The sequence below is a fragment of the Cyprinodon tularosa genome, unplaced genomic scaffold, assembly GCF_016077235.1.
Source record: "Cyprinodon tularosa strain WSP-4 unplaced genomic scaffold, ASM1607723v1 ctg458, whole genome shotgun sequence".
NCBI lineage: Eukaryota > Metazoa > Chordata > Actinopteri > Cyprinodontiformes > Cyprinodontidae > Cyprinodon > Cyprinodon tularosa.
Genome location: NW_024039183.1, coordinates 145,232 through 159,133, shown reverse-complemented (window position 1 = coordinate 159,133; position 13,902 = coordinate 145,232). Strand labels below are relative to the sequence as shown.

Sequence of the window (13,902 nt, the reverse complement as noted above, 5' to 3'; positions counted from 1 at the left end):
AGCAAAGCTGTTGGGCTATCAGCTAGCTGTGGGACATCAATTCCCAGAACTATATTAGGTAAACAGGACACAATAAGAAAAAACAAACAAACAAAAAATAACAGAAATTTGCTCTGTGTTTCAGAGATGAATGTGTTTTGGGGCAGACTGTCAAGCATACAACGTGGAGGAAAAGCAAAAGTAGTAGTAAATGCTCCTGCATCACTAAGCCTTTATTCCATAAGTAACACCAGATTACAGTTTGTAAATACACCCATATTACTGCAATAACTAGGGCTGGGCGATAAACCGGATTTTTACTGTTACCGTCATTCACCACTATATCCGGCGACAATTTTCCTATGTCAGTAAAAGAAATAAACTTAATTTTGCCGTTTTTCCTTTGTGCGAGGGTGGCTGGTATTTCCTTCCCTTTCAAGACACTGAAGCATGTGGGGAAATTACGGGACTCCACCAATCCAGTCAGAAGCATAAACAAAGATAAAGGCGGATGAGCCCATTGAAGAAGCTTCTAACCAGCTGTAAATGATATAACATCAGTTAATCTTGTGGAGCTAAGCAAGAGCCGAGATGGAGCTGAGCATGCAGAGAAGAAATCGAGGGCGCATTGTCAGAGTCCCTCGGCAGACCGGTTTTGAGTGACGGTTTGCGAGCTTAAAAGATGAAGATCGTTCTCACTGCACACTCAGTTCGGTGGCATGGAAATTACGTCATAAATGTTGAGCAAAAGAACACAAAATGTCTGAGTTTGTCTGAAAAAAGCTCCATTTGGAAAAGGCTCCATTAACTTTGCACAAAAATGTTTGCAAGACAGGTTATATTTTTCTACTCTTCAATGAGACATTGCTAAATGTTTAAACCTGAATGGGTACAAGACTTTAATATTTATAAATAAATAAGCTGTATTTTCTGCACATGCCTTTTTTCTTATACAGGAGTTGGAGCATTTATCGTACTTTTATCGTTATCAAGGTAAAACTTCCTAATTTATTGTTGTATTGATTTGAGGTCATACGGCCCTGCCCTAACTTTAACTCACCAAATGGATCAGACAATGAGGGGGAAAGATCATGTGGAAATAAGAAGTAACAGCAATATTGCAGAACATAAGCCAAAAAGTTAAAGCTTGGGGCACAGACAGGATGTCCAAATGGACAAAAAAAAAACAAAGCATACATTCAGAACAGTTTTAAAGTGGCTTAAAGATTACAAATGTTATGTTTTGGTATAAACATAGGCCTTAAACTGTGTGTGAGCATGGCAGCCTACAAATCTGGCAATGGACAAAAACCTCAGGTTGAAGGATACAATTAAGATGTTGGACTACAATCATAAGCATCAAGAGGCATTATTACCTAATCCTAAGGGAATGTTTGCAGGCTTATTACTTTTATTCTGAAGATAAATCTAATCAGAGTGGAATCAATATTTAACTGATAAGCGGTACAGCCTTTTCAGTAGATATTTAAATGCCTGCCTCTGTTTATTCTCACTTATCTGAGTCACGGCAACTACCACGCTCACATCTGGGTTAAAACATAAGGGAGGGTAATTCCCATTGTGTAATGCAACATGCCTATGCAGCTGTAGTCTGCTTGCCTTCATTTTAAGGCTGTAGTAGTTATCTACTTAAATGCTATTAATCATTGATCATAAAGCCATTTGGCAATCAGTGTGATACTACAAACTTTGAGTTGGGAGCATAACTCACCACAGTTTTCCTCATCAGCCTGATTTCCACAGTCATCTATGCCGTTGCAGTGCAGGAGCTGCGGGAGGCAAACTGTCAGATTGCCACAGGGAAAATATCCAAGTGGGCATGTAGTCTTCTCCTCTGTGGTATTGAATGCTGCAATAATAATAAAAAGAGACCAAAACATGACTTCAATGTCAATCATTTAAGAATGAAAATATGTGTAGTTCTATGCACTGGATGACTGGGGGGTCTTTACTGAGGAAGATGTTTCTATTTTTACTGCTATTATGGAGCAGGTTTATAGCTGGCTGTTTTAGTAAACAAGATATATTGCCTCATGTTTTGCATTTCATTTACAGAATGCCATGCCATTTCTGTCACTATATTGTTTTAGCTACTTTCATAACATCGTTTCTCTCTCTATGACAATAATTGCCAAAACCATGGCCACTACTCTTTTTTACACAGCTGCACATCAGAACAAAAGACATATTATCTTCCCTTTAACATAAAGCAGGTCAATTTCATATTTTATTTAAGATTTTTGTGTATTTCAAACAGCTGCTGAAACGGAAAAGTAGAGAGAAAAATGAAAACTGTATTAAGATTCATTACACTTGCAGTGCGTTCAGCAAACACAATAAATTAAATTGCTTTTACAATAATGGTTAAATCAATTCATTCAGTAGCGACTCACTGTCCCAGCTTTTTTTTCTGCTACTCAATAAATCTGTCCTGTTTACACTTAAAAGCAGAGGAAATGTATAAAGAGTTAAAGCCTGCTATAGCATCTACAACAGAGCATAAATCATTGATTATAATTGATTAAGAAATTGCAAACATAGCTCAGCGAGAAAAACTATTTTTAAACAGTCAATCATTAGCAAATTGCTTTGGCTAGTTTAAAACTAAATGCAAGAAACATCAACAAGCAGCAAAATTACATATTATAATGACTCATGATGAATAACAACTACATGTTGTGATGACCTGAAATACAATGAGGCTAATTAGTACATCTCTATCTGACCAACGGCGCAGTGTGATCACCTCAGGTGACTGTGACCCATGTTTCCGAAGACAGCGGGGGAAAATCTGTTTTCCTGAACTGCTGCATAATTAACTTACAAGTTTTGAAACACCTCAGCACAGAACAGATAAAAGCTACATAAATAAAAAATAAAAAAAAACAATATGAACATGCCATTCTTCAACAATTTATTAGGTTGAAGCAATAAAGCTGAATTTCTGCATGCTGAAGAGGTTGTTTGCACTCAGCAATAAGAAATAATGTGTTCTGATTTTAAAAGAGATTTTCATGAAGCTGTTTAACATATTTTAAGTATCTCTGCATGCGCTCTGTGATGACCTGTGACCACATCCCCTTTGCACACTGCAGAGCAAATGAATGCTCAACACATCATCCAATCAGTCCAGTTATAGTCGGAAGGTAACAAACACTAGCACAAAATTTGTTCTAGTTTAGAAGCTTACTTATTTAACTGGAGTGCGATCTTGACTTTTTTTTTTTAAAGGAAGAGAATCCACATGCTGAAAATCCACTTTATTGGCTGAAATGTTATGCTTTTCATGAGTGCACCAACTTCAGAAATAAGTGCAAATGTATAAACACCGGAGAATAAAATGACCATTATAAGAGTATTTATATATATTTTTTTGCCACCGCAATAGAGATTGCAGTGATTTTTCTAAGGCACTAAGCAACCCCAATATTCCTTTTATGTACAGAAGCATCAGGAAATGGAAACAACTTAAAGGTACATTCTGTTTTTGTTTACCTCTTCATCTAAGACACTTAGAGAATCCATAAATAGTCAGAGAGACAAAACAGAATAGCATCTTAGTAAAAGACACCTTATGAAATCATAATCTTTCAAATTTGACACAACGAAAAAGAGAAATAAAATCATTCTCATGAGTTCATAACAACTGAAACAAAAATGTAAGAAATTCTACCAACTTCCCTTTATCTTAAATTCACAATGCTTCAATTAAAATGTTATATTCCTACATCAGCCATAAACTATATACTGATTTGAGTCCCCAAACTAAAGGAAATTATGTCATGAAGGCTAAACTAAATTACTTTCAATCCCAAACATAAATTCACACAATTTTAAACACACCTATTTTAAATATTTGTTATAAATGTCTCATTCAAAATGCAATTACAAATATTTTTTTATTCAAATAAACAAAGTTGTCCATATTTCATAATACTACAGCTATGCAGCCTTGAGATAGTAATGACTTTTGGAATCAGCAGTCGGGTACTAGGTATTTTTGTCCACACCTAGGGCAGTATTAATATTATGACCCCTTTCCTTAGCTGTAATTCAGAGACCCAAATGCATCTGTAATGAAGCATGTCGGTCAAATTCTAGCCTTTGTACCAGAAAAATGAGGCATGAGAAAACAAAACAATCCAAATCCCATTGTAGCAGACACAATGTCCCTGTTCCTTTCTTGCATCCTTTTCACTGTATAATAATATGATTATAAACCATAAATGAATATGTTTATATTAGGAATGCATAATATCAAATTGTGCATCTTATTGGTAATACAGACGGACTTATACACTTTTTTTTAAGGCTGATACTGATTATTTTGTTATTAGATAAATCAATCCTCAGTATGTACTTGCGACATATTGATATAAATGATATAGCTTTTTTTTCCACTTAGCCATTTACATGACAAAAAAAACAACAATATGAAATCATGCACCAATTTTGATTTAAACAAAACGTAAATATTTACTAGCAAATCAAACAAAAAAATTATAATAAGAAGCAGATGAATGGGGTGGCAATGCATGTGCTTCACCTGATCTCAATGCATGGCTGCTAAATGCACTAATGAATCGACCAATAAATATATGAATAGTGCAAAAAAAAAAAAAAAAAAAAAAACTAACATAACTCAGCTGATGTATCACTCCATCTCAGATTGGAATAGGCTGATATTAGCCTCCAAATTATTATAAGGCATTGTCCTCCCCATTAATATAATACACCCAATATAAATGATTCAAGACATTTATTAGCCATTTGTGACAGACCACAGTCCAGACACTTTGGAATTTCTGTTCAGATAAAAGGTTTTTTTTTTTTTTTTTGAAAATCAAGTAAGTATTAAGCCCATGTCCGCAGGTCATATGCAACCAACTGTCTGTCCAAGTCTGTTACAGAACTAAAAATGTTTAACAAACAGATATCTGAATCTTTATTTGCAACCTATGCACAGCACAGGAGGGAAAAAAACCACATGGTGTCTGTAATTAAGTCTACATAGAAAAAAAAAAGAAAGAAAAAAATGATCTTGCTATCTGGTATCAGGCAGTTGAGTTGTAAAATATCCGTACATTGATGTTGGTCACAGTTGAAAAATTGTGTATCCCGATTTAGATAAAATAAACAGAGATTTAAGATTCAAGGAAAGGACTAGGTTTTAGATTGCTCTGAAGACATAAATATTGTGCAAAACTCACCAAGCAATTTGTCATGGAAACATTAAAGTCTCCACTTGTGAGAGATTCAGAAAAATGCAAAATCAACAAAAACATGGGTGTCTAATCTTAGAGGCAGGGAAAATAAAAAACTGTCTCAGCTAAATCCACTGCAGGTTTAGTCAGGTAGAAGAAGAGGTTAATGGCTCAGTTTTGGACCAATTTCAAATGTTGGACAGAATGCTTTACATTTGATTTTTAAATACTTTGGCAAACTGTTGAGTTTATGGTGTTTTCAATAGCTGCAAGGTGCCTAAATCCTTTTAAAACAAGGCAAAATGCCACAGCTCCAGTACCTTGCTAGACAACTGGCATTCGGTATTTTGCTGACACGCTGTTTGGTTTTCTCCTAATTTATCTTTGTTATAGGAAAACATTTCTCCTTTGCTTCAAAATACACTGTCCCAGCATTTTTGTGTATTATGAAATTAAACTTTCCAAAATGTTGTCTTGCTGCATATTCTGACTAATTTCCCTGTTGTTAACATGAATAGTAATTAAGTCCAAGATTGAATTCTGGGTTTTATGCATCATTTATCTGACTTTATTTAAGTTAGTGAATAGCTGACCCAATAATGTTTCTGAAATATTAGCGGCTTAACTAATGAAAGAATTGATTAATCCACAAAGTTGCCCTTGGCATTAAAGTGTCAGATTTTCTGCATTAATTTCCTTTCAGATATGTGACTGTCACTTGTTTTCGAGGAATATAGCAGCTTTAAATCTGTTATTTAGGCTCATTCCAGTCTTAATAAAAAGCAAGATCTAATTTATTTTTATACTAGAGATATAAATAAAATATATGTTATCACCTCTGTAAGAAAATAAATACTACAAGATAACCAGAATGGTAGGAATAATCTGTATAAATGTGTGATGTAACCTGAAAGTAGAATAGGTAATACGATGCATTTTTTCTTCTTCTCTCAAGGGAGCAGGAAAGTCCCTAAAACGAAATGATAATCTTTCTTTATCTTTTACCGTGGATGATGGCGCGTGTTAAATTTCATTAGTAAAATCATAGATGGATGATTGGGAAGCCACCTGGGATTTTTAAAATAGTATCTGACTCAGGTGCTGTTCTTTGACTGAGTAATTTGGTTCATATTCTGATATAAACTTATAGGAACAATACTGCAAATCCTGGCTGATGACAATTTCCTGTTTTCTTTGAGGCCGGACTGAAATTAATCTTTTTATCCTGAGGATAATGCAAGATTAAACCCATAAAAGTATAAAATGCTGGGTTCTTTAATAGAGCTACTAGTTTAAAAAAAATTAGAAGCAGGAATTAGATTCCCAAGTCCTGTATGATTCAGAGCAGAATGCAATGTACACTATATGAATCTGCATCATTTCGGATTTAACTTTTTTTAATTTTGAGATCATTAAAATTGTAAAAAAGAATAAAAAAAAATCTATTTAGACTTGTTTTATTTGCCAAGTTTGTGAAAAAGTAAGGAATTTGACCTTGGTTTGACTTTGCTGTCAACATACCATTTTATATATAAACAGTTCTGAAAAATTGCTTTGACATTTTTTTTGTTTGTTTTTGTTTGGTTTCTAGGATGTGTGGGCTGTGTAGAGATTAGCTCTTTTTTCCACCTTGTGAATATTTTATACCTAAAGCCTGTTTGATTTAAGATTATCCAGTGCTGGAGATTTAGCAACTGCTTAATCATTTGTTTAATTGTTTAGACAGCACTGTTACCAAGATTTATTGTTTTAGTTGGCACCTATTCAGTTTTGTTTTTTTCTCTCAGCAGTTTGTGTGTTCTAGTAGTTCTAGAGTTCTAGTAGTGTTGAACTGAATAAGTTATAGGGAAATTATTGCAAATTCTACTGTAGAAAATAGTTTCATTTTCTGTGCTTATTTTAAGTGTGATCAGAGCATTCCTTTCAAGTTAACAGTTTATAATACAATGATATTTATTGCTATTTGGGCTAATAATTCATAATTACAAATGCAGTTATGGGTTAGAAATATAAGAATCTAATGATGGTTAAACAAAACCAAGCTTTTGTTTTTTTTAACAAACAGATTTGCTAGCAAATTCAGTTAACTTTTTAATGATGATCAAAATTGTTAAGAATATTCAATTAATGGGGAAAGTGGAGCAGGAGATCGACAGGCGGATTGGTGCGGTGTCTGCCGTGAAGCGGACGCTGTACTGGTCCATTGTGGGGAAGAGAGAGCTGAGCTGAAAGGCAAAGCTCTTGATTTACCGGTCGAGCCATGTTCCTACCCTCATCTATGGTCAAGAGTTTTCGATCATGACCGAAATAACGAGATAACGAGAGATAGGGTGAGGAGCTCAGTCATCCGGGGAGGACTCAGAGTAGAGCCGCTGCTCCTCCACGCGGAGAGGAGCCAGTTGAGGTGGCTCTGGCATCTGGTTAGGATGCCTCCTGGACGTCTCCCTTGTGAGGTGTTCCAGGCACATCCCACTGGGAGGAGACCCAGAGGGAGACCCAGGACACACTGGTTGGACTATATTTCACGGTTGGCCTGGGAACGCCTTTAATTTCTTCACGGATCTTCTTAGGTGAAGTATCTCTAATTAAGAATTTTTACTTTTAAATGAAGTACAGTAAGTTACATGTTCTACATGTGTATATTAATAATATAAAAAGACAGGCATTTAATTATCTGCTTTAAATTAAGACATGTTTGACCAGAACCTTTGAAAAACAATGTCCTTAGTCATTTACTCTCCTTTACTGACATTAACAAAGTCTCATTATGACCTTAGTGCCATCTGTGATTATGTTATTTATGCCCAACTTTGCACAATTTCTGAGACTTTATTAAATTTTGCAATATTGTACAAATGAGAAAAAGCTAAAATTAGAGTATGCAGAAAACCTAGTCCATTCATTTTTTTTTAAACTAGACTACTACACTTCTTCACTCTGCAGTATATTTAGAATAATAGCATTTTACCTATTCCGAATCTGCTCTGAAAACAGAAAAGATGGATCACTTCTCAATTTCTTGTTAGTGTTTGATGGATCTCAGATAAACACCATATATATATATATAAAAACAAATCCCCCTCACATAAAAAGCACTAATTTTTGAGTGTTTTAGGTCATTCTCAGGCTGTTGTCTTGTTTTCTGTCCCACGTGTCAGTACTGAGCTGGGTAAAAAGGCCTTTGCTTACTCTGCTCCCTTTACATGGAATTTGCTGCAAAATAACATGAAACTTAGTAAATTGGTTCCTTTGAATACTTTTAAGCTGAGAATTAGATGTTTTGAGTTAGACTCCCTCACATGTCAATGTTTTAATTGAAATTTTATTGTAAGTGCATATTTGGCTTTTATGTGTGTGTGTTGTACGTATGTAATGATGTGATGTAATTTTGATGCCTATCTTGGCCAGGTCTCCCTTGCAAAAGAGATTTTTAATCTCAATGGGTATTACCTGGTTAAATAAAGGATAAATAAAAAAATAAAATTCTCATCTATCCCTGGTAATGCTACTATAGGCTTAGGCTGCTGGGGGACACACTGGCCACTTTCTACTACTCCTTTACAATTATGCACTATCTAGATTAGTGGTTCTCATGTCTGGTTCTCAAGTACTACTGTTCTGCACATTGTAGGGGTCTCATTGGTACCACGCACACCTTACTTACATGAAGGAATAATTAACAGGCTTCCACAATACTTCGCGGCTGCTGAGGAGCTCATGCAATCACGAGAAACAGAGAGACATCTAAAATATACAGAGCAGTACTTGAGGAGCAGGATTGGGAGCCTTAGAAGAATCTAGATTATGGCACCAATAGCTTCCATTAAACTTTACATTCTCTCTTTTTCTACTCAAAATGAGATTTAGTCCAGTGTTTCAATATGTCGGTGACATTTTCCTGTAGGGTGCCACCGGCGAAGCTTTTACTGACAATCTTAATTCTCTAGTATATAGATTATTCTGTCTTTACTTAACTCTAACTTAGTCTTTCTTGGCATTTCATCTAAAGGAGGAATATATAGATTTCTTTTAGCATAATTTTTTTTTACTAAGTGACAAAATAAACTGGTCTGTTGGTTTGTTGTTTTATATCTAAAATTATGTAAAAAGAAATAGTGATGACATTTACAGTAATATATAATATGACTGAACATGGCTGCATAATTTAGCATATAAATTGGTTCTGTTTGTCTCAAGGCAACTTCTTTTAAAGAATTGTCAATATAAAAACAAAACCATGGTTATTAATTAATATCAAATCAGCTAAATATATATATATATATATATATATATATATATATATATATATATATATATATATATATATATATATATATATATATATATATATATATATTTATTAAAGAAAATACACACACAGTAATTCCAGGTAATATATTATTTAAATGGTCAAAAGACGGTCAATACCTTTTTATTTTGAGTCAGACTGGTTTGCATATTTTTGTTCACTTAATGGATAAATGTAAGATTTTAATAATACTTATGTTATATGGAAATTTGTTCCATGACCTTAAAGTAAGAGTACAGATATGCATGTGTGAAACTATTGTATCTGATCTGACAATCCTCTTATCCCTTGCCATTTACTGCCGCTTCTTTATAACCAACAAGAAAAAAAAAAAAATCTTTAGACTTGTTTTGCTGATAAACTTTCAGCAAACAGCAAGGCTTGGAATAAAAATCTCTGAAATATGTGAAACGGAAGAGGAAAGGACAATCAAATAAAACAGGTTGCTTGCTTGGATAGAAAGCCAGTGGGATAAGACCTCCACCGACTACATTTGCCATTGTTAGCACATGCTGAAGCCAAACAAACACTGATAAGGAATATTGCACACATTGTCCAAGCACCAGGAGGTAGCTGATCGCAGATGCTCCTCTGTAAGTCAGGAGAAAACCACTGGCAGTGCCTTGATAACTGTTGTAGTATTCAAATGAACACATAAGTCTGTTGGTCCCACTAATGTGTTGCTTTATTTATCAGAGGCAAGGAAATTAACTGATCTGCTGCCGATTAAGGAGGAAAGGTTGAATTTACAAGCTATTCCTCCAAAGACTCCTAGTTTAAAGTGTTCCAATGTAAAACTTTGAAATTATAGTAAAGCGAATTTCTTGAGTGTATTCCCTTTTATTGATCTTTACACAGCAGCTTCACCTAGTAACACAGAATCCCATCTAAGCATCAGCTGACAGAATGTATCTTTACAGTTAGGGATGCCTCATTGCACAGCTGATGCTGATTCGAATACAAAGATTATCCAAACCTCTTAGAAAATCTACAACATTAAGCTAAAAAATATGATCTTGACATGGGATAAAGATTTTTAATTAATGTCTATTACTATAATGGCGTGAATTTCAGAAGTTAAAACGACTTTTATGCGTCTTTATTAGAGGATGGCATCGAGCATTGCCTCATTAAAGCTTTCAGAACCAATTTAAAGGCAACATGAAGGAACAATATCAATAGTAAAATCTCTTCGAGGAAGTCCTGTTTCAATCTTTCATTTGTTTTATGGTTTTATTCAGTGCAGTCTTTAAAGGCAAATCTATAAATTGTAAAACACGGATAAAAAGAGATCATTATCTGGTGAGTGAAATGTAGATGCTGAACTTACCCGAAACTGCATAGGCGAAAATCACTGCCAAGAAAACTTGCATGGTTCCCCTGGAAGTTCTCCTATAAAACAACCCTGGGATGAGGAAAGGAGCGGGGATTTTTTAAATTATTTTTTTTTAATCTAAGCCGATAATATGCGCGCTGACAGTGGTGAATAGAAGGTGATCTGATCCGGAGAACAGCAGCAGAGAAGACCTGTGATCGCTTCGCAGGGTCGGAGCGGTCTGCAGCCTCTCCTGTTTGAGGGAAACGTTAAAAGAGTTGCCATGTTCTGACGCACAGGGAGGAAGCGGGCGGCACAGGTGGAGCAGCTCGGAGCGCAGCGCACTGACGCGCAGAGGGGGGAATCACCATTCACACATAACCACCACCGACAGGGACTTACTAAAACAAAAATACATCTCGACTTAATTAGAGCGAGTGAACTCTCCAGAGCAGTAGGCTTCTGCGCATCAGATGACAAATTAACCAATTATTTTAATATCTACTCGTTAGATTAAATTCCGTTTGCTTTTACAGATTATTTTCCACAGTCAGGGATTTCTATCTGATTTAGACGCTTTAAATCAGCTTCTGATTTTGCCTTTCTCTGTTTTTTGTTTGTTTGTTTATATATATACATATATATTTAGAAAGCAATGTATATGTTTAATGAGACAATGTATTTATATAAAATAACGGACGAGTGGAAGCCTAGTGGTTTAGGGCATAGAGCTTTGAATACCGAGGTTGTGAGTTCGAGCCCCCCACTCCCACAGACTGACAAACTAAGGGGCAGGGGCGGAGCTAGATGGATTGGCCACCCCTATACTTTCCCCCCCCCTTTTAATACAGATGGTGGCAGCAATAATACTCTCAAGTGGAATATTAATTTACATTTTTCATATATTACTATTTTTTCATGTATTCATAATTTCTTGAAAATAAAAACACAGTGGTTAATTATACACATCAATATACTAACCTTTAAGATAAGTACAGGGTTTGTGCTCTTTTCAGAACTAGATTTTGTGTTTTATGGGGTAAAGAGAAAATGATGTGTCTCTGCAAGTCATCTTGGAGTCTTCACCGAAATCATAGATAAATAGCTATTTAAACTAAAATGTATTAAATAATCAATTTATGTAGATATTAGTACTTTTAAATATCAGTTTCATGCAGAATTTTTAACGATAAAAGTAGGTAAGTAATGACAATGGAAAAGATGCAAGCCCCAGAACTCAATTTTCTGGCTACGCCTCTGCCAAGAGGATAGGTTCTTGCAGAGGTACATTTCTCCAGTGTGTACAGGAGAGGATTAGGGCCACTGAAAAAATAAAAAAGAGGTTAACAGATTTTTTAAATTTTATTTGAGTATAATATGAGAAAAAAGTCAGAATTCTGACTTTAATCTCATAATTCCGAAATTAATCTTTGAATTCTGACTTTTTTTCTCCCAATTCTGACTTTAATCTCAAAATTCTAACTTTTTTCTCAGAATTCTGACTTTTTTCTCAGAATTCTGATTTTAATCTCAAAATTCTAACTTTTTTCTAAAAAATTCTAACTTTTTTCTCATAATTCTGACTGAATTCTGACAGCTAACCAACATTTTGGATCAAGCCATTGCCATGTCTGTTTAAGAGACTAAACTAGCTCTCTTGTTTTAATCACCTTCTGCTATTTACAGTTTTTTTCTGAATGCTTAAGCGCTAATCGTGATTCTTGTAGCACAATTTCTAAAACTATTAATACCTATAGCAAAACCATTCACTGAGTTTGCAAAACTAAAAGCACAAACATTGCATTGCACTCAGTTTGCAATTTTGTAACACACATTTTGCAAAACTGTAGGCACAATTCACTGCACAACACTCTATTACCAAATTTCCAACACACTCCTAGCAAAATTATACACATGTATGGCTATCATTAACACTATTTTGCCAACTGTCTGGCACACTTACACATGTTAAAACTGTTTTAGATAATTAGTTCACTTTGCAATCAGCCTAAGCACTATAAATAAGCCATAGGTAAGCTGTCTGTGTGGAGTACAATGGATGGAGCAGTGAGAGTGAGAAGAGTGAGAATCAGAGGAGGCCAAGGGAGAGGACGTGGAGTTGAAGAAGCAAGAGGGTTGAGGAAGTTAGAGGAAGAGGACAAGGAGGAGCAAGAAGAGGACGAGGAGGGGGAAGAGGTAGGGCAAGAAGAGTAAGAGATAGAACAACTGATGACATCAGAGCTACAATAGTGAACCATGTCATCCACCATGGGATGACCCTGAGGGAAGCTGGCCAACGGGTTCAGCCTAATTTGAGCCGCTACACTGTGGCAAGCATCATTAGGACAATTCGAAATGAGAATCGGTAAGTACTTTGTAGCATACCATACCAGTACCATACATGCAAAAATACAGAAATTGTTACTTTACAGAATTGCTAGATGTCCAGATGTTGGTGGCAGAGGAAGAATGTTCACTCCAGAGCAAGAGACCCATATAGTGAACATGGTGATTGCCAATAATGCAATAAGACTGCACGAAATACAGCAGCGCATAATTGATAATGACACCATCTTTCAAAATATACACAGTGTAAGCATTTCTTCACTAATTCGTGCACTTGTGCGCCACAGAATAAGAAGGAAGCAAATTTACAGAGTTCCTTTTGGGAGAAACACAGAACATGTAAAGCAACTGCGATATGACTATGTGCAGGTAAGCTATAGTGTCATTGGTTCTGACTTTGGAAGTGCATACTGTAGTGCTGTGCATGGGCCTGATGTGATGCATTTGTTTTGTCTTGTCCAGAGAGTGATGGAACTAGAAGCAGAGGCCATGGGACATGAGCTACTTTTTGTAGATGAAGCCGGTTTTAACCTCAGTAAAACCAGGAGACGTGGCAGGAACATTATTGGACACCGTGCCATCATCAATGTCCCAGGACAACGTGGTGGTAACATAACAATGTGTGCAGCTATAAGCCAAAATGGTGTTGTTCACCATCATGCAACCATAGGCCCATACAGCTCTGCACACATTATTGCATTCCTGGACACCTTACATGACATGCTCAC

General features: G+C 35.6%; 1 protein-coding gene across 1 annotated transcript in view; it reads right to left on the bottom strand.

Annotated features, from left to right (window-relative positions):
• Nucleotides 1-11,098, bottom strand: part of rxfp1 (relaxin family peptide receptor 1) — a 159,137-nt gene extending 148,039 nt beyond the window's left edge. Inside the window, exons 1-2 of the mRNA XM_038300834.1 lie at nucleotides 10,844-11,098; nucleotides 1,712-1,849 (exon numbers count right to left, since the gene is read on the bottom strand). Coding sequence (XP_038156762.1) covers nucleotides 1,712-1,849; nucleotides 10,844-10,886 — 181 coding nt within the window. The 5' untranslated portion in view covers nucleotides 10,887-11,098. The remainder of the gene's footprint in view (nucleotides 1-1,711; nucleotides 1,850-10,843) is intronic.
• Between the last annotated feature and the right edge of the window lie 2,804 nt (nucleotides 11,099-13,902).